At 41.8% G+C, this 19,729-nt stretch overlaps 1 protein-coding gene across 1 annotated transcript in view; it reads left to right on the top strand.

Annotated features, from left to right (window-relative positions):
* LOC311149338 (rap guanine nucleotide exchange factor 3-like) overlaps positions 1-16,152 on the top strand; it is a gene marked incomplete at its 5' end in the record, with an annotated part of 43,449 nt that extends 27,297 nt beyond the window's left edge. The window contains 21 exons of the mRNA XM_084186494.1: positions 5,289-5,349; positions 5,858-5,934; positions 6,729-6,875; positions 8,561-8,664; positions 9,233-9,321; positions 9,780-9,902; positions 10,248-10,369; positions 10,634-10,716; positions 10,995-11,025; positions 11,301-11,379; positions 12,112-12,249; positions 12,556-12,653; positions 12,886-13,011; positions 14,103-14,284; positions 14,559-14,649; positions 14,783-14,833; positions 15,064-15,151; positions 15,427-15,491; positions 15,597-15,651; positions 15,745-15,816; positions 15,962-16,152. Coding sequence (XP_084042620.1) covers positions 5,289-5,349; positions 5,858-5,934; positions 6,729-6,875; positions 8,561-8,664; positions 9,233-9,321; positions 9,780-9,902; positions 10,248-10,369; positions 10,634-10,716; positions 10,995-11,025; positions 11,301-11,379; positions 12,112-12,249; positions 12,556-12,653; positions 12,886-13,011; positions 14,103-14,284; positions 14,559-14,649; positions 14,783-14,833; positions 15,064-15,151; positions 15,427-15,491; positions 15,597-15,651; positions 15,745-15,816; positions 15,962-16,080 — 2,001 coding nt within the window. The 3' untranslated portion in view covers positions 16,081-16,152. The remainder of the gene's footprint in view (positions 1-5,288; positions 5,350-5,857; positions 5,935-6,728; positions 6,876-8,560; positions 8,665-9,232; positions 9,322-9,779; positions 9,903-10,247; positions 10,370-10,633; positions 10,717-10,994; positions 11,026-11,300; positions 11,380-12,111; positions 12,250-12,555; positions 12,654-12,885; positions 13,012-14,102; positions 14,285-14,558; positions 14,650-14,782; positions 14,834-15,063; positions 15,152-15,426; positions 15,492-15,596; positions 15,652-15,744; positions 15,817-15,961) is intronic.
* Between the last annotated feature and the right edge of the window lie 3,577 nt (positions 16,153-19,729).

Raw genomic sequence — 19,729 nt, 5'->3', positions numbered from 1 at the left:
GTGGTCTTCAACCTTTTCTTGCCCAGGGACCCCCTCCCAGGCAAACCGGCAATCCAGGGACCCCCATCATATGTTAGCTAAAACATTCAGGTGAATGATAATGGCAAGGATATACAGTCAAATACTCCAGTGAGTGTAATTGACTCCAATTAGTGTAATTTGCTCAATATTAGAATTTTTTGTTCACGTAATTTGAAATAAGATATTCTACTCTTTTCTACTGTAGGTATGTAAATCAAAATGTGTTTATTATGTTGTTGCTAGCAATATTCATAATAATCTTATTTTTTAATCACTTTTATGTATATATATATATATACAGTTGAAGTCGGAAGTTTACATACACTTAGGATGGAGTCATTAAAACTAATTTTTTCAACCACTCCACACATTTCTTGTTAACAAACTATAGTTTTGGCAAGTCAGTTAGGACATCTACTTTGTGCATGACACAAGTAATTTTTCCAACAATTGTTTACAGACAGATTATTTCACTTATATAATTCACTGTATCACAATTCCAGTGGGTCAGAAGTTTACATACGCTAAAATTCCAGAAAATGATGTCATTGCTTTATGAGCTTCTGATAGGCTAATTGACATCATTTGATTCAATTGGAGGTGTACCTGTGGATGTATTTCAAGGCCTACCTTCAAACTCAGTGCCTCTTTGCTTGACATCATGGGAAAATCAAAAGAAATCAGCCAAGAAAAATTGTAGACCTCCACAAGTCTGGTTCATCCTTGGGAGCAATTTCCAAACGCCTGAAGGTACCAGGTTCATCTGTAAAAACAATAGTACGCAAGTATAAACACCATGGGAGCACGCAGCCATCATACCGCTCAGGAATGAGACGCATTCTGTCTCCTAGAGATGAACGTACTTTGGTGCGAAAAGTGCAAATCAATCCTAGAACAGCAGCAAAGGACCTTGTGAAGATGCTGGAGGAAACAGGTACAAAAGTATCTATAGCCACAGTAAAAATGAGTCCTATATCGACATAACCTGAAAGGCCGCTCAGCAAGGAAGAAGCCACTGCTCCAAAACCACCATAAAAAAGACAGATTACGGTTTGCAACTGCACATGGGGACAAAGATCGTACTTTTTGGAGAAATATCCTCTTGTCTGAATGAAACAAAAATAGAACTGTTCGGCCATAATGATCATCATTATGTTTGGAGGAAAAAGGGGGGACTTGCAAGCCGAAGAACACCATCCCAACCGTGAAGCACGGGGTGGCAGCATCATGCTGTGGGGGTGCTTTGCTGCAGGAGGGACAGGTGCACTTCACAAAATAGATGGCATCATGAGGAAGGAAAATTATGTGGATATATTGAAGCAACATCTCAAGACATCAGTCAGGAAGTTAAAGCTTGGTCGCAAATGGGTCTTCCAAATGGACAATGACCCCAAGCATACATCCAAAGTTGTGGCAAAATGGCTTAAGGACAACAAAGTCAAGGTATTAGAGTGGCCATCACAAAGCCCTGACCTCAATCCTATAGAACATTTGTGGGCAGAATTGAAAAGGCGTGTGAGAGCAAGGAGGCCTACAAACCTGACTCAGTTACACAAGCTCTGTCAGGAGGAATGGGCCAAAATTCACCCAATTTATTGTGGGAAGCTTGTGGAAGGCTACCCGAAACGTTTGACCCAAGTTAAACAATTGAAAGGCAATGCTACCAAACACTAATTGAGTGTATGTAAACTTCTGACCCACTGGGAATGTGATGAAAGAAATAAAAGCTGAAATAAATCATTCTCTCTACTATTATTCTGACATTTCACATTCTTAAAATAAAGTGGTGATCCTAACTGACCTAAGACAGGGAATTTCTACTGGGATTAAATGTCAGGAATTGTGAAAAACTGAGTTTAAATGTATTTGGCTAAGGTGTATGTAAACTTCCAACTTCAACTGTATATATATACAGTACCAGTCAAAGGCTTGGACACACCTACTCATTCAAGGGTTTTTCTTTATTTTTACTATTTTCTACATTGTAGAATAATAGTGAAGACATCAGAACTAATAAATAACACATATGGAATCATGTAGTAACCCAAAAAGTGTTAAACAAATCAAAATATATTTTATATTTGAGATTCTTCAAAGGAGACAGCCTTTGCCTTGATGACAGCTATGCACACTCTTGGCATTCTCTCAACCAGCTTCATGAGGTAGTCACCTGGAATGCATTTCAATTAACAGGTGTGCCTTGTTAAAAGTGAATTTGTGGAATTTATTTCCTTCTTAATGCGTTTGAACCAATCAAATCAAATCAAATTGTATTTGACACATGCTCCGAATACAACAGGTGTAGACCTGACAGTGAAATGCTTACTTACAAGCCCTTAACCAACAATGCAGTTTAAAAAATAAAAAATAAAAAACAGGTTAAGTAAAAAACTAAATAATAAAAAAATTAAAGAGCAGCAGTAAAATAAAATAACAGTAGGGAGGCTATATACAGGGGGTACCGGTACAGAGTCAATGTGCGGGGACACCGATTAGTAGAGGTAATTGAGGTAACATGTACATGGGTAGAGTTAAAGTGACTATGCATAGAGTAGCAGCAGCGTAAAAGAGGGGTTGGGGTGGGGTGGGGTGGGGTGGAGAGTGCAAATAGTCTGGGTAGCCATGATTAGCTGTTCAGGAGTCTTATGGTTTGGGGGTAGAAGCTGTTTAGAAGCCTTTTGGACCTAGACTTGGCGCTCCGGTACCGCTTGCCGTGCGGTAGCAGAGAGAACAGTCTATGACTAGGGTGGCTGGAGTCTTTGACAATTTTTAGGGCCTTCCTCTGACACCGCCTGGTATAGAGGTCCTGGATGGCAGGAAGCTTGGCCCCAGTGATGTACTGGGCCGTACGCACTACCCTCTGTAGTGCCTTGCGGTCAGAGGCCAAGCAGTTGCCATACCAGGCGGTGATGCAACCAGTCAGGATCTCTCGATGGTGCAGCAGTAGATCTTTTTGAGGATCTGAGGACCCATGCCAAATCATTTCAGTCTCCTGAGGGGGAATAGGCTTTGTCGTGCCCTCTTCACGACTGTCTTGGTGTGTTTGGACCATGATAGTTTGTTGGTGATGTGGACACCAAGGAACTTGAAGCTCTCAACCTGTTCCACTACAGCCCCGTCAATGAGAATGGGGGCGTGCTCAGTCCTCTTTTTTTCCTGTAGTCCACAATCATCTTTTTGTCTTGATCACATTGACAGAGAGGTTGTTATCCTGGCACCACACGGCCAGGTCTCTGACCTCCTCCCTATAGGCTGTCTCATCGTTGTCGGTGATCAGGCCTACCACTGCTGTGTCGTCTGCAAACGTAATGATGGTGTTGGAGTCGTGCCTGGCCTGGCCATGCAGTCATGGGTGAACAGGGAGTACAGGAGGGGACTGAGCACGCACCCCTGAGGGGCCCCTGTGTTGAGGATCAGCGTGGCAGATGTGTTGTTACCTACCCTTACCACCTGGGGGCGGCCCGTCAGGAAGTCCAGGATCCAGTTGCAGAGGGAGGTGTTTAGTCCCAGGGTCCTTAGATTAGTTATGAGCTTTTAGGGCACTATGGCGTTGAACGCTGAGCTGTAGTCAATGAATAGCATTCTCATGTAGGTGTTCCTCTTGTCCAAGTGGGAAAGGGCAGTGTGGAGTGCAATAGAGATTGCATCATCTGTGGATCTGTTGGGGCGGTATGCAAATTGGAGTGGGTCTAGGGTTTCTTGGATAATGGTGTTGATGTGAGCCATGACCAGCCTTTCAAAGCACTTCATGGCTACAGACGTGAGTGCTACGGGTTGGTAGTCATTTAGGCAGGTTTTCTTAGTGTTCTTGGGCGCAGGGACTATGGTGGTCTGCTTGAAACATGTTTGGTTGTGTTGTGACAAGGTAGGGGTGGTATACAGAAGATAGCCCTATTTGGTAAAAGACCAAGTCCATATTATGGCAAGAACAGCTCAAATAAGCAAAGAGAAACGGCAGTCCATCATTACTTTAAGACATGAAGGTCAGTCAATCCGGAAAATTTAAAGAACTTTGAAACTTTCTTCAAGTGCAGTTGCAAAAACCATCAAGCGCTATGATGAAACTGGCTCTCATGAGGACCGCCACAGGAAAGGAAGACCCAGAGTTACCTCTGCTGCAGACGATAAGTTATTTTGCCTTAACTGCACCTCAGATTGCAGCCCAAATAAATGCTTCACAGAGTTCAAGTAACATACACATCTCAACATCAACTGTTCAGGGGAGACTGCATGAATCAGGCCTTCATGGTCGAATTGCTGCAAAGAAACCACTACTAAAGGACACCAATAAGAAGAAGAGACTTGCTTGAGCAATGGACATTAGACCTGTGTAAATCTGTCATTTGGTCTGATGAGTCCAAATTCAAAATTTCTGGTTCCAACCGCTGTTTCTTTGTGAGACGCAGAGTAGGTGAACGGATTATCTCTGCATGTGTGGTTCCCACCGTGAATCATGGAGGAGGAGGTGTGATGGTGTGGGGGTGCTTTGCTGTTGACACTGTCTGTGATTTATTTAGAATTCAAGGCACACTTAACCAGCATGGCTACCATAGCATACTGCAGCGAAACGCCATCCAATCTGGTTTGCACTTAGTGGGTTCATTTGTTTTTCAATAGCACAATGACCCAAAACACACCTCCAGGCTGTGTAAGGGCTATTTGACCAAGGATAGTGATGGAATGCTGCATCAGATGACCTGGCCTCCACAATCACCCGACCTCAACCCAATTGAGATGGTTTGGGATGAGTTGGACCGCAGAGTTAAGGAAAAGCAGCCAACAAGTGCTCAGCATATGTGGGAACTCCTTCAAGACTGTTGGAAAAGCATTCCTCATGAAGCTGGTTGAGAGAATGCCAAGAGTTTGCAAAGCTGTCATCAAGGCAAAGGGTGGCTACTTTGAAGAATCTCAAATATAAAATATATTTTGATTTGTTTAACACTTTTTGGGTTACTACATGATTCCATATGTGTTATTTCATAGTTTTGATGTCTTCACTATTATTCTACAATGTAGAAAATAGGAAAAAATAAAGAAAAACCCTTGAATGAGTAGGTGTGTCCAAACTTTTGACTGCAAAAGCAATGCTCAATGGAGTATCGAAAGTGATTGAAGTGATCTTTAGTCCAGGAATAAGTTTCATCTGGGTCCGAGAGCAGGAAGCAGCCCTACTGTATGTCCTGTAGCGCTAAGGCTTTACACTGCCCCTCCCTCTCACCTCTCCCTGTTTAATCCTGTCTCATTTCCTTTCCTTCTTCCTCCTGTAGGTCCGTAAGGAGTTGGCAGCAGTGCTGATGTTTGAGTCCCATGCCAAGGCAGGCACAGTCTGTGAGTGTCATAGTGTTTCATAGTCCTCTGTGATGTTTGTTTGAACTGTGGTGGGCGAGAGAGAGAAAGAGAGCCTCACCGGGCCCACATCACCACCACAGTGTTACAGACGCTCTGTCTCTGTTACCATCCTCCCCCTCACTGCAGTATACAACAAACCTGTCCATCAGGCAGAACAAATTATTTCTGCCACTGATGTAAAACCTACTGAAACCTTTATCTTGGACAATCAGTCCATTAGATTGTCAGAGAAATCTGTCTGTCCGCAGAGCTCACTGAAACACTGAAACGTCAACTGAAAATGCCATGTGCACCTTTGTGAACATTGGGGAAAAAATACAGATCACCAGCATTTTGCCTCCCAGCCTTTCATTTTGATTGGACTTAGTGTCCTTTGGGACAGCATTACCTGTGAAGCACCGTGCCTACATCCTTGTCTGGTAGAGAGCTGACTGACTGTTGAGACTGATGTGAATCCTGATTCTCTGTGTGTCTTTGTGTTTCTCAGTGTTCAGTCAGGGAGACAAAGGCACTTCATGGTACATCATCTGGAAGGGCTCTGTCAATGTCATCACACATGGAAAGGTAAGGCCATTACCCCAGTTATCTTAATTGTGTACAATTCTTTAGTATACACACTATAGATTAATATTTGGATATAGAGAATTTGAACTGTATTCACACTGTACTTACAGTTAATCAAATAAAATGTTGTTGGTCACATGCACCGAATACAACAGGTGTAGACTTTACAGTGAAATGCTTACTTACGAGCCCATTCCCAACAGTGCAGAGTTAAAAAGTAAGACAAAAAATGTCTAAATAAAAAAGGAAATAGTAACACAATAAAAACAGCGAGGCTGTATACAAGGAGTACCAGTACTGAGTCAATGTGCAGTAGTACGAGGTAGTTCAGGTAATACAGTATGTACATGTGGGTAGGGGTAGAAGTGACTAGGCAATCAGGATATATAATAAACAGAGTACCAGCAGCGTATTTCAAGTGTCAAAGTGTGTCTATGTGTGGGTAGAGTCTAGTGCGTGTGTGTTGGAGTGTCAGTGTAGTATGTGTGAGTGTGTGGGTAGAGTCTAGTGCGTGTGTGTTGGAGTGTCAGTGTAGTATGTGTGAGTGTGTGGGTAGAGTCTAGTGAGTGTGCATAGAGCCAGTGCAAGGAAGGCAGTGTAAAACAATTAAGATAAATAAATAAATAATAAAGGGAGTCAATGTAAATAGTCTGGGTGGCCATTTGATTAACTGTTCAGCAGTCTTATGGCTTGGGGGTAGAAGCTGTTAAGGTGCCTTTTGGTCGCACTTACATAGTTATACTTTGTGTGTGTGTGTGTGTGTGTGTGTGTGTCTGTGTGTGTGTGTGATGCAGGGTCTGGTGACAACGCTACATGAGGGAGAGGACTTTGGGCAGCTGGCCCTAGTGAACGATGCTCCCAGAGCAGCCACCATAATCCTGAGAGAGGACAACTGCCACTTCCTACGAGTCGACAAACAGGACTTCATACGCATCCTCAAGGTAAGTTTGGTCACAGACTGAAGTTGTGTACGTATCGTATACATACTGATGTGTGTGTACTGCATGTAAAGTAGATACACATCCTCTTTGATCACAACCTGCTTTTGTGTACAGTACATACTCTATTCAAATCAGTAGCGGTGCGTGGGTAAAATCACTGGGGAAGCCAAGCCAAGCCAGTAAAAAAGACATATTAAAACCTATGTTGTGATATTTGCGTTGTTTGCTCTATAACCCATTTGTTCATACACCACCATGATATACAGTAAGGCTGTGACAACAAAAAGACAACAGTCACACAGTGGCGGAATAAATTAAACTATACATACGTTTGTTTCATCACAAAACCGGAGAGCAACATCTGTCCGGTGAAGTCGACAAAGCAAATATTGCATGTAACAAATTCAACTTAAACATTTAAACATCATCAAATCAACAAGGCTATATACAGTATGCTTAATTTAATACACTGAAAACAAACTTAAAGATACCAAAAACTATTTAGTTCAATCAATGTTGCTAAATATCATGTGGCTGTCCATGGTACTGATTTCTCTGTGTGTGTGTGTGTGTGTGTGTGTGTGTGTGTGTGTGTGTGTGTGTGTGTGTGTGTGTGTGTGTGTGTGTGTGTGTGTGTGTGTGTGTGTGTGTGTGTGTGTGTGTGTGTGTGTGTGTGCTTGCTTGCGCGCAAGTAAAAAAAAATAATTACTCACCCTATTTGTAGACTAGTATGCCATCCTCCTCTCTTTCATGTTGGAAAAACCATCTAAAGCTTTGTCATACAGTACGCTTTTAGCTTTTGTTTTCATGGCTACCTAGCTAAAATGCTTGCTAGCCTAACTTCCTTGCATGGGAAACAATGAACCAGCTAAGTTAGCTAGCTAGTTAATGTGAGCCTACTAGGCTACATATAGGCTACATATTGAACTTCAATCATCTCAGGCCAGTGGTACAATATATGAATTTATGGTTAGATCAGAATCGCCATCATAATCATTGGCCTGTACAGAGAATTAAGACAAAACGACAAATCCAAATCCCCATCTCCATCCATGTCTTAGGAAAGGGCCGATTTAGCAAGCTAGGTACTGCAGGATATCAACACAAGCAGACCAGAAACAGACACGTTTTCTGACATTTATGAGATTTTGCTTAGAATGTGATTTGATTGGTGTGAAGCCAAATCCAAACTGGCCTCCCTTGGGGGCGTTTTGCTGCACAAGGACAACGCACAGTTGAGCTCAGCTCAACGCTGATTGGCTCATTCCTTTATTCTTTTTTTTCTTTATTTTTTATCAAGAGATTCCAAATGCTTGCTGGCGTCAATCAATCAAATGCTACGGCGGCAACGTGTCATACTCTTTTTGTCCAGACAGCATCAGATACATGGGCTACACACACACAGACAGAGGGGCACTGTTTCCCTCGCTCGGATGAGATTCAGCCACTTGCGAATTGACGGGAAATTATGAAAACACAGAGAGACGAAAGATAAATTATTTTATAAATTATTATTTTTTATTGGTCAAATATTTGGGGAAGGCTGGCTTCCCTTGGCATCCATGAATACATGCCACTGATTCAAATATGCCTATTGCATTTCCTTAAAGGTCTACGTATCCACGTGTACAGTGTGTACTGTATGTAAAGTGTCTATACGACTGTGTGTTTACATTGTGTTTCAGGATGTGGAAGCTAACACCATGCGTCTGGAGGAACATGGCAAAGCTGTGTTGGTGCTGGAGAAGGCTGAGTCAACCAATCATGGAGGGGCAGGAAACAGCAGCAAGTAAGACACACCCACCTTTCATAGAATATACTGTATATCAACAATCAGTCAAACAAGCACTTATACATTAATCAAGACCTAAATAAACACACTCCTCTAAGGCATTTTTAGACCAATGTCATGTAAACAAACATTTTTGCTATAGAATATTACATGTGCAAGAAACAAGCACTGTTTTAGTTAACAGTGTTGTTAATTGTGGCAGTTATCTGCCTGCCTATTGTTGATTCAACACAGAAATAGACCTCAACCCTGTTCAGTTGAATGGACTGCGCTTTGTTATCTCACTTCAAGTGTTTTAGCAAATGTTGAGTTTAATTAATGTGATGCTCAATGGCTGCCTCTTTATACTGTTAACCAATGTGTCCACCTGGTACTCTTTCCACACTACACACATACCTACACTCTCTCCCTCTCCCACTGATCCTCTTCCCCTCTCCTTCTCCCTCCCCCTCCCCTCTGCCTCTCCCCTCCCCCTCTCCCTCTGTTACTTTCCCCTCTCCTTCTCCCTCCCCCTCCCCTCTCCCTCTGCCTCCCCCCTCTCCCACTCCCTCTCCTACACGCTCAGGTATACAGTGATGTCTGGAACGCCAGAGAAGATCCTAGAACACCTGCTTGAGACAGTGAAGCTGGATACTAATGGCAATGATGCTATAGGTAGGAAACCTGTATGGCTTGCCTTGGATGGGTCCAAACGTCTCTCTACTATAGTGGCTGGACCCCTCTATGTCGCTGGACCACTGACATTCTCTCACTGTTTTAAATTCAAAGAACAGGAGTTCCTCTTTTAAAACACACTATACTGTACCAGGATGACCAAACAGTAGCTTCACCTCTGAATCCTCAGCCAAACTTTAAAGATAGTTTCTGGTTTCATGGGAACTGTTTGTTTTGGTCATTCACATGAAACAGCCAACAAAGACAGAAAAGAACAGGCAGAATCAGGCCTGGCACATTCCTGGCTATTTATTTTATGTCAGCTCGCTAAAAACCATCAGATGACTCATTGCGGTGGTGTTTTTCAGGGAGGAAGCGGATGGGACACAAAGTGGAGGGACACAGAGTGCCATTAGTCCTCGTTAGTGAGTTATGTGTTGTTCTGTCTGTGCCCACAGATCCCTGTGTGAGTGACTTCCTGCTAACCCACAGGGTCTTCATGCCCTCCAGCCAGCTTTGCCCGGCCCTGCAACACCAATATCCTTTAGATGATTATGATGATGGTGATGATGATGGTGGTGGTGGTGGTGGTGGTTGTGTGATGTCATAAGTTGTTGTGTCTAATTCTATTTGCTTACATTTTGTCTCTAAGAGGATCACATACCCAACATTTGTGGGAGTATTTTGAATCTGTCTACCAGAAAACAAATTAAACGTTTAAATGTTATTAAATTAAACGAATTAACATAATTCAACCAAAGCATCCAGCTCCTCAAGCTGAAGAGACAGACTAGTGTCTCTTCAGTCGACAACAGCTCAGACAGTGGTCTAATCTAGAATAGCTGTGTTAAGCTGTTGTTCAGATGGGTTGGTTCTCTTCCTTATCCATGAGTGCACCTACCATGCCGACCCTTCTGAGGGCTCAGATCTGGAGAAGGCAGCCTATGCCCTCAACACCAAGCAGAAGATAGTGAAGCTGATTTGCCAGTGGGTGGCGCTGTTCGGCCAGCTGCTCAAAGATGACCCCATCGCTGTAGACTTCCTGGCGGTGAGTGAGGGCCGGGGGGTAGTGGGATTCTCTATAACCAAACACATATTCATAGATTATATATGTAGTATAGATTTATTGATGATCTATAGAGTATAACAAATAGCAGAGCCTTATATCAATGTTATCCAAATATATATTTTATACAGTAAATTGTGCAGTATATTGTATTGAATGATGGCCTGTGTGTTGTTTATGTGTGTTGTGACCATAAAAATACTATATACATTCAGTGTTTATACATAGTGTTTCTATGCATGACAGAGGCTGGGGGAGGAGGTAGCAGGTGACTCCCGTCTGTCCGGTATGCTGAGGGAGCAGCTCAGAGACAGGAGGAGAACCAGAGTGTGAGTAGGAACACATTACCCAGGGTGCATCTGAAATGCACGACTTTTGGGCCCATAGGGTGAATAATGGTGGTCAAAGTTCAATATAGTATGGGATGGATGTAAGCCTTGTGATCACAGGAATGTGAAACAATAGCAAAAGTCAGGTGCTTTCCTTTACAGTCATATTGATGACATTATGCAGTATCGTAACCAAGCCAATAAGAGTATTTATGGAATCTGGACTTGAGATTTGAATTAGGTTACTATCATTTTTGTATTTTTCAATATCTTTCCAGGCTTGAGAATGAACACGGGTCACTGACAAGGGTAAGTTGAACCACATTACAGGCTCATAAAGGTCATTCTTGCACACACAAATACATCTGCATCTCTGTTTATTACCACATTAAAGGCTCTCTTTACTTAGACAGATTGGGAGATAGCAGAAGAAACAATACAACTCCAACCTTTATAACACAGCATGTTAGTCTTCAGAGCTGCTGGAGCTAAAAGATAAAACATTAAAATAATTTTAAAAACATAGAGAAATTAAAAGTCACACTTGTGGCTGACTTACTCTGTCTATTGTTTGTTTCCATTAGCTTAACCATCAGTTTGACTGGTTCTCCAGTTGTGAGGAGCAAGTGGGGAAGTGTCTGCCAATCAGATCACAGGACAAAGGTCAGTGAGACTACCATGAAACTTGAAGGATCAGATTATATTATGTCAACCATAGCATGATAATAACTATGTCATGAATAGCATGGTAATGACTATGCTTTTCTATAATGACACAAAATATACAATTGGCCTTTTATTTCTTTACTGTTTATTAACTATTGGTTAACCATTGGCAGCCCACTGTAACCATGAAATGCACTTACAGATTGATCAATGTTAATGGTTGTTGCTATACTTTGTTTTAAAGGTCCAATGCAGCCGGTTTTTTTTATCTCAATATCAAATAATTTCTGTGTAAAAATTAAGTACCTTACTGTGATTGTTTAAAATTATTAAAAATGTCAAAAATAGCTTCTTAACAAAGAACAATTTCTTAAGCAAGAATTTTCCTAGGACTGTCTGGGAGTGGGGAGGGGAAAAGTGAAAACTAACTGTTATTGGCAGAGAGCTTTGGAGCTCTCTTTCTTATTAGTCTATTAACAAATTTACCACCTGGTGATGTCACCAGGCAGGCCAAAACTCCATCCCACCGAAACAGGCTGACATTTCAGGTGGTCTTTTCAAATAGCTCTTACACTAAAAGGGCATTATCATTATTTTCACAATTTCACAGTATTATTCCAACCTCATAATGTGGAAATATATATAAAACACAGGACAATCAAATTTTTGACTGCACTGGGCCTTTAATGCTTAACTTCCTTTCCCATGTCTCTGTGTTTTCTCTCCTAGTATTGTGTGAGATCTTCCGGCCAGACCATACGTCAATCACTCTGATGCTGCCGGTGAACACCTCTGTTCAGGAAATGATGTCATCGCTGGTAAACCCAGGAGGAGACCACGTCCTGGTCAAAATGAACTCCATGGGAGGTGCGTGGCTATTTTTTATTTTTCCATTTCACCTGGAAGCAATATGAAGCCCTTTTCTAAGATACAGCTGTACAGGATATTCATTATTTCCCTTTCAGTTGACACACTTGGTACAATACTCCCTCCTTCAGGCAAGAGCAGTTATATTCATAACTTTACGATTTTGTATATGTGCATGTTAATGTCTTGTAACATGTAAATTGAGATTATGGTAAGTTTTATTGGGTGAGTGTGTAGCTCTCAGTGAGTGTTGATGTTAAGTTGGGATGTGTGTCTCTGAGGTAATTTGTATTTGCTGTATCATAGACAGGACTCAGCTGAAGCTGGATACCACATCAGTCTACACCTCCCTGGGGCTGAATGAGAAACTCTTCCTCTGCACTGCCAGCCAGGTGGAACAACTTGTGAGTCCTAACCTCCTCTCATCACCTACAATCTATACCTACTCCTATACCTACTCTATAGTCTCTCATGGCTGCTGAGATGAACATATATAACTTATATATAACTGAAGAACTACACTGCATGGTGAATCAAACAAAAACATCCCCAGACAGTCATCATAGCATACCGTTTATAGATATTTGTGTGATGTCATGGCATTATTTATGGTGGTTGTTCTCTGGCACTTTACAGACGCCCCTGAAGGAGCAGCAGGGTCCTGATCAAAGCACCATTGACACTTTGGAGCAGATGTGTTCCAAGGACATCGCCAGCCAGCTCACCAACTACGACTGGGAACTGTTTACCGCCATGCACGAGGTAAGGAAGGAAGCGAGGTGAGCCCATGCCAGAGCTGTGCCAATATTGTGGAGTGGAAGTTATGGATTTGGGACCAGCAGCATAAGAGTTAAAAGTGGAGAAACTGTGGTCTATGCTTGCAATGGGCGCTTGTGTGGAATCATTTGCTACCCAGCTTTAAATACTGAGTATCACCAGTATGCCCCATTTCCCTGAATAAGGGGCTTAGTTAGTGAGAATGAGGTAGAAACGTTTGAAAATGTATGCAATCACTACTACTGTAAGTCGCTCTGGATAAGAGCATCTGCTAAATGACTCAAATGTAAATGTCAATTAGGGGTATGACATCTATCTCACATGTGGGTATGCACTGTGGTAGGTAGCTGGTTTTACAAGGCCTGGTGACTCAGATGTGAGCTGTCTCAGTCTGTCTCAGAACAATAATAGCCCTGTTTAAATTCTAACATCTGTGGTAGGTAGCTGGTTTTACAAGGCCTGGTGACTCAGATGTGAGCTGTCTCAGTCTGTCTCAGAACAACAATAGCCCTGTTTAAACTCTAACATGCGTCCTTCGTCCTGATCTTGTCTTGATCTTGTCCTATTACACTTGTAAGATCTGATCAAAATCAGTTAACAAAATGTATTTGAATCGTCTACACCTGTCTGAAAAAGTGGGCACAATCAGAATGTGAACTTTTTCCGAACACAGGGCACATGTTAGCACCAGGTATAAACAGGGCTAAAGGATTCGCTGTCTGTCACTCAGGCATGTGTCTGAGTCATCCTCTCTCTGGTAACTGTTACTGCAGCATCATATCAGTCATCAGGTCATCTCTTCACCTGACACACTACTTCCTGTATTGGCCACGTGTTCATCTGACATACACACCTCTTTTTATGTAACGTTTATTTAACCAGGTTGTCCCACTGAGGTCAAAATACCTCTTTGACAAGGAAAACAAGTTCAAGTCAAGTTCAAATGTTATGCCAAATTGTAGGTTTAGTCCATTGGATGGTTGCTTGATATATTTGGGTACATACAAATACTTTGGATCTGTGTTTAGTGTGCTACAGTGCATATGGATGGTAAATTAATGTGTTTCTCCCACCAGGTGGAACTAGTCTACTATATATTTGGGCGACATAAATTCCCGGGCGCCACCACAGCTAACCTGGAGCGTTTTGTGCATCGCTTCAACGAGGTGCAGTACTGGGTGGTGACGGAGGTGTGTCTATGTGCTGACCTGGTGAAGAGAGCCATGCTGCTGAAGAAGTTCATCAAGATGGCCGCAATGTGAGTCTCACTTAAATTAAGACACAGTTTACCTTGTATCGTGCAGATGAATGACTATGTTATCTTAGGGGTAAATATCCCTATGGAGCAGTATACTATATTGGTGATTTTGTTCAATAACACACTATATACAAAAAATATTGAACATACCAGCAGAAATCATGTTTTCATATCCAGTTAAAATATTGGTAATGTCTGTAGACACTGATGCTCTAAGAACCATTTAGGTAATGTATATGTTTAGTTGAGTTACTGGCTGTGTTTCCTGTTTCAGGTTGAAGGAGCAGAAGAACCTCAACTCATTCTTTGCTGTGATGTTTGGTCTAAGCAACAGTGCTGTACAGAGACTTTACAAGACCTGGGAGGTGAGGCCTGCTGGGGACAATGACCTACATTTTCATGATCGCTTATAATAACAATTTATTTTATTTATAACATATGTGAAATGGATATCAGAGGAGTAACAGTAACAGTTGTTGTTGTTGTTGCTGTTGAAAGAGAGTGCCGAGTAAGACGAAAAGGGTCTATTGTGCCTACGAGAGGTTAATGGTGAGTGAGTTCATGTGTGCACACTTACAAGCTTTATAACAAAGTGTTCTATTAAATGTCATAGATAACAACAGGTGACATCACAGCCCACTTGTCAATCCCTTCCCCTCATTTTCATTATGTGTATGAATCATGTTTTCCTCCCATTGTAATATGTGCATTTTTTGGCCTATATTTCCTTTATAACTAGAGCTAATGGAGAAGTGTGTGTATTTCTGTTAATGTGTCAGGATCCGTCACGTAACCACAGAGCCTACAGACTGGCTGTGGCAAAGCTCAGTCCTCCCTACATCCCCTTCATGCCCCTGCTACTCAAAGGTAATAATGCTTTGTTAGAAACCTCTTGTGAGAGATGTAAATAATAATAATAATATGCCATTTAGCAGGCGCTTTTATCCAAAGCGACTTACAGTCATGCGTGCATACATTTTTTTGTGTACGGGGATCGAACCCACTACCTTGGCGTTACAAGCGCCGTGCTCTACCAGCTGAGCTACAGAGGAACACCTGCTGTAACATTCAATACCTGAGTAAAGTCTATATGACCCTATACTGAACCAGTATGTTGTTCTGTTTGCCAACTGTTTCTCTAGACATGACATTCATCCATGAGGGAAACAAGAACTACACGGACAAACTGGTCAATTTTGAGAAAATGGTGAGTTGTCTAGCCTAAATATCAAATTCTTACCTAAGTTATGTCTTCTCTTTTTGTCTGTAAACTATTGGCTTAATAAGCCACCTTTTCTTTTCACCGTTTCAGCGCATGATTGCCAAGACAGTGAAGATAGTTCGAGGGTGCAGAAGCACACCTTACGGTAAGACAACAAAAGAAAAATGTTGTAGAAAATAATGGAATAAGGACAATGTTGGGACATGGTGTTCACTTTCTATGGTTCTTTGTCCTGCAGTGCCTTCCTCACCTCAGAAGGGACTCGCAGACAGAATGTTTCTGGAGGCGCCTTCCATTCGGGTGTCCACATGTAAGCTATGCCACAAGCTATGCCTCATCTACAAAATAAGTCAATGCTTAACTCATTTTCCACTCAGAGCTTCAAATGAGATTAAGTAAATGTAGCTCTTCTGTGTTGTGTTAAAAAACAATCTCCCTCCTTGTCTCTTGTCCAGATTCCGAGCAGTCCCTCCCTCTCCGGAATCCTAGCAACATCCGCCACTATGTTCAGAACTTTGAAGTGATCGACAACCAGCGCAAACTGACACAACTGTCCAGGGGACTGGAGCGCTGAGAGTTGAACCAGACCAGTGTATAAGGACTATCTCTGTGTATAAAGACTGTCCATAACACAGCCTGTGAATCAGAGGTTGGCACGGGAATACACACACCTCCACGGTCATACTAATCCACATGCAAGCTCTTCTATAGACTCGTGTACATGTCTGGTGTCAAGAATGGAGGACTGTGGATGTTTCTGGGCTGTTCAGTATAACACAGAGAACATTCAAGAGAAGCAGCTGTTGGGACTGCTAATCAACAGGACTAGGACCTGAAGAGGGATCCGACTGGCAGTATCTAGTGACCCCTAGTGCCTTACCAGAGACGTTGCTGGTCCTGTGACTGCTGTTACTGATAGGAGTGTGCTGTGATGCAACACTACACTCCGGAGGAAGAAGTGCAGACATTTGGCATTAGCTGTTATTTATACGATCATATGTATAGCAGACTATTTGTATGATAATCTTATGGTTTTACAAGTGAGTGCCATAGACGGGTTGGTTGTTTAGCAATAAAACCGCCGTGTGCACAACTATGGGGCAAAAGAGACAGGGTAGGCTTAGATTGTTGATAACATGTAAACTATATTTAGTCTCCAATGTTTATTGAAAAGAAGTACATTTGCACAATGAGCACTTGTCTCTCAAATAGATCGTTACAGTTGTTGGTTAGCTAGCTAGCGAATTTTTGCCATATTAGCATAGATGTGACATCAGTCAAAACACCTCAAAACAAGACATGGTATCAAGAACAAGATAAAACTAGTTGAAACATGGCAGCTTCTTGTCATTGTTGCTAGCTATCTGGCCATCCAGAATCACAACACACAGACTTCTGCCCCATTGACGCGTGCATCGTTTTCATGACGTTGTTAGCGAATGCCTTGATCACACTGATAGTGTTTCGCGCAAAATAGTACGCAGCATCATCTGGATGTGTGCAACAAACATTCATCTTCTGCTACCATTTTTGTCAAGTTGTGTACACATACAGTTTGACACATGCGTTCGATAAATCCAACGTATGCACCACACAGAACGCACTGCAACTGCCTCTGCTACGCAATGCTGCAAAGCAAACGCAGCGTTCCATTTGAAATGAATGTACTTCTGGTGTACCAAAAGGCAATAACTCTGTTGGTGTGATCGAGGCGTAACCAGTCTACATAAGCACATACAGTAGAGTAGATCTATGCTATAGCATGTAGTTATGGTGTGTTTGTTTTGACCTTTTTCCACTTTGTAATACAACTTTCATGTACAATAAATAGTTTAGCAATCAGTTATGTTGCCAGAACACATAGACAAATTTGTAAAACATTTCATACCATGTAAGTTTATTTTTTCTAAATAAATTATTTTCAGAATGATGTGTATTCAATCAAAGCATGAAGTAGGGGTTTGTAAAAATTGAATTTTTTATTGGAAATGCAAACCATAAAACAAATGATCAATGATCACCCCCCTCCCCAATATGAGGAGAGTAAAATTCACAACAAGCTATTTATTTTTTTTGGATCAAAAAACATTCTCCTTGTCAGAAATATATTTACAACTTTGGTAAAAAGGAGAACAAATATTAAATGGGGCCTAGAAGACATTTAGAAAAACAAGGATAAACCCAGTGTAGTTTCTTGCTGTAACCACAGAGGATTATGTTTAAAACATCCTCAACATATAAATAATACTAGGTTGAAATTGTCAGTCTGGACACCACTATCATACAAATACTGTTCAAAACAATATTATATGTGTAAAGGGAATCCACTGAGTAGCATTAGCAGTCTTTGCACCATGAGTCTTGATAAAGCTCTCATGAAAAGCCTAATCGTAGAATAATCCACCAATATCACCCAGGGGGCGTAACAGATAAGAACAGATGTGTAACCCCATGGTTGGCTGATACAATTGAACTGCACATACATTATCACACAAGAAGCATAGGCCAACTCGAGTTCAACTCAGAGGTTTGATGGAGGTCGTTTTTTTACTAAATATTGATACTAAATATTGGCTAGTTATAGCAGTGGGGCAAAACGTAAGTTGTCAAAACGTGCAGTGGAAAAACCTAGAGAAAAAAAAAATCGGACCATACCCCTTCCGACCACAGTAGTCTGTGTATGGTTGAGATCTCACACTCATCACTAGATGTTCAATACAACGGGTTTAACGCAACACCTCTGGAACAAAATGAAAGAAAATAACAAAACTGCAAAAACTAAAACCGATATTAAAACCAGAGTAAATAATATTGCACGTACAAACAAGTTTATTTTTGTTCCCAATGCCCAGTTGCTATTCCTTTACAAGAGGCACAAACTGATTTTACAGTACTGACATGTATGTACATGCATTTGCATTGTAGTCTCTCTATTGCATTAAATGAATAGCTACTCTGATCCTAGCTGTCCTAAACAGCAGTCTCAACCCATCCTGAGCACAAGTTGTAGTGATGCGATGATCAGCATTACTGCTGGACAAGTCTACCCTTCTCTAGTGATGCAAGGGAGGAAGGAGTGGACTTAGCAATGGGAAAGATCTCTCTGATTCACACGAAAAAACATACACAGACAGGAAAATGCACACAATGTCATATGCAGTCCAGCACACACACACACACACACACACACACACCTCTCTCAGGCACAGACTATTGACATAAAAACATGACAAATAAATGAACCCCACATATTCAGTCCCTGGGTGAAGCTGCACCATTGTGTTGGGAGTGCATCTGGTTCTCATAGTCAATTCTCTTTATCCATAACGGCATCAAATATATATATATTTTTTACCAAAGCGAAGATGCTCGTAGCACACTGTAAGATCAAGGTCAAATGTGTAGGGACTGGACATTTGGCCGTTTCCCTGACACTCACATGGAATGAGCCCTGACCTGCTAGCAACCCACTCAGAATGTACTGCAACTTCCCTGATCTCTGTCAGCAACATATGATAGGTATATATTGACTTTCAAGACATCATTACACACCAAGGCTGTGGATATACCTGGATGGCCTTTGCTTCAACCCAATTTCCATACTGCCTCCTGCAGCACAAGCAAAGTCTGGACAACCTTGCTTACAAGTCACCAGCCAGAGTTCTGGCAAAGCACCACACTGTTTCAAGCTCTTAGTGAGATCTATCTCACAGGCCCATGGTGGTGGATCCAGTCAAGTCCCAGACGACTTTGAAACAATGCTTTCATTTGTTACAACAAACATGGATCAACACAACGTGATCAATAAGAGTTCATGTCAAACTCAAAGGAAGATCAGTCAGTCAGTGTCCTATCTGTTTTTGGCATCTTGTTAGTCATCAGTAGATTTTCTTTGAGTGCAAAACAACTGGACGAAGTACTGCATGTCCACCACTCAGAAGGGGGCAGAAGCCATGTAGATAGAACAGAGGAGCCTATCTATACCTGACAAACATTACTGGAGCACTTGGGCTGCACTTACATGAACTTACATCTTACGTAAAACAAAAGATGAGACCGTAAAAAATCTTTGGTAGAGATTTTGATAGGTAAAAAGTCAAAGTGTAGAGAGTTTGGCGACATGAGACAGACACAATCATCTGTCTGTGGGTAGAAGCCCTGATCATGCAGTCTCCAGGTCTTTGGTGAGGAAAGTATCAGCTGTGATTCCTTAATGCTACAAA

The sequence above is a fragment of the Coregonus lavaretus genome (genome assembly GCF_964263955.1).
Source record: "Coregonus lavaretus genome assembly, chromosome: 22".
NCBI classification, from domain to species: Eukaryota; Metazoa; Chordata; class Actinopteri; order Salmoniformes; family Salmonidae; genus Coregonus; species Coregonus lavaretus.
Note: the sequence above shows the minus strand (reverse complement) of the source record. Positions and strands in the feature narration are given on the sequence as shown.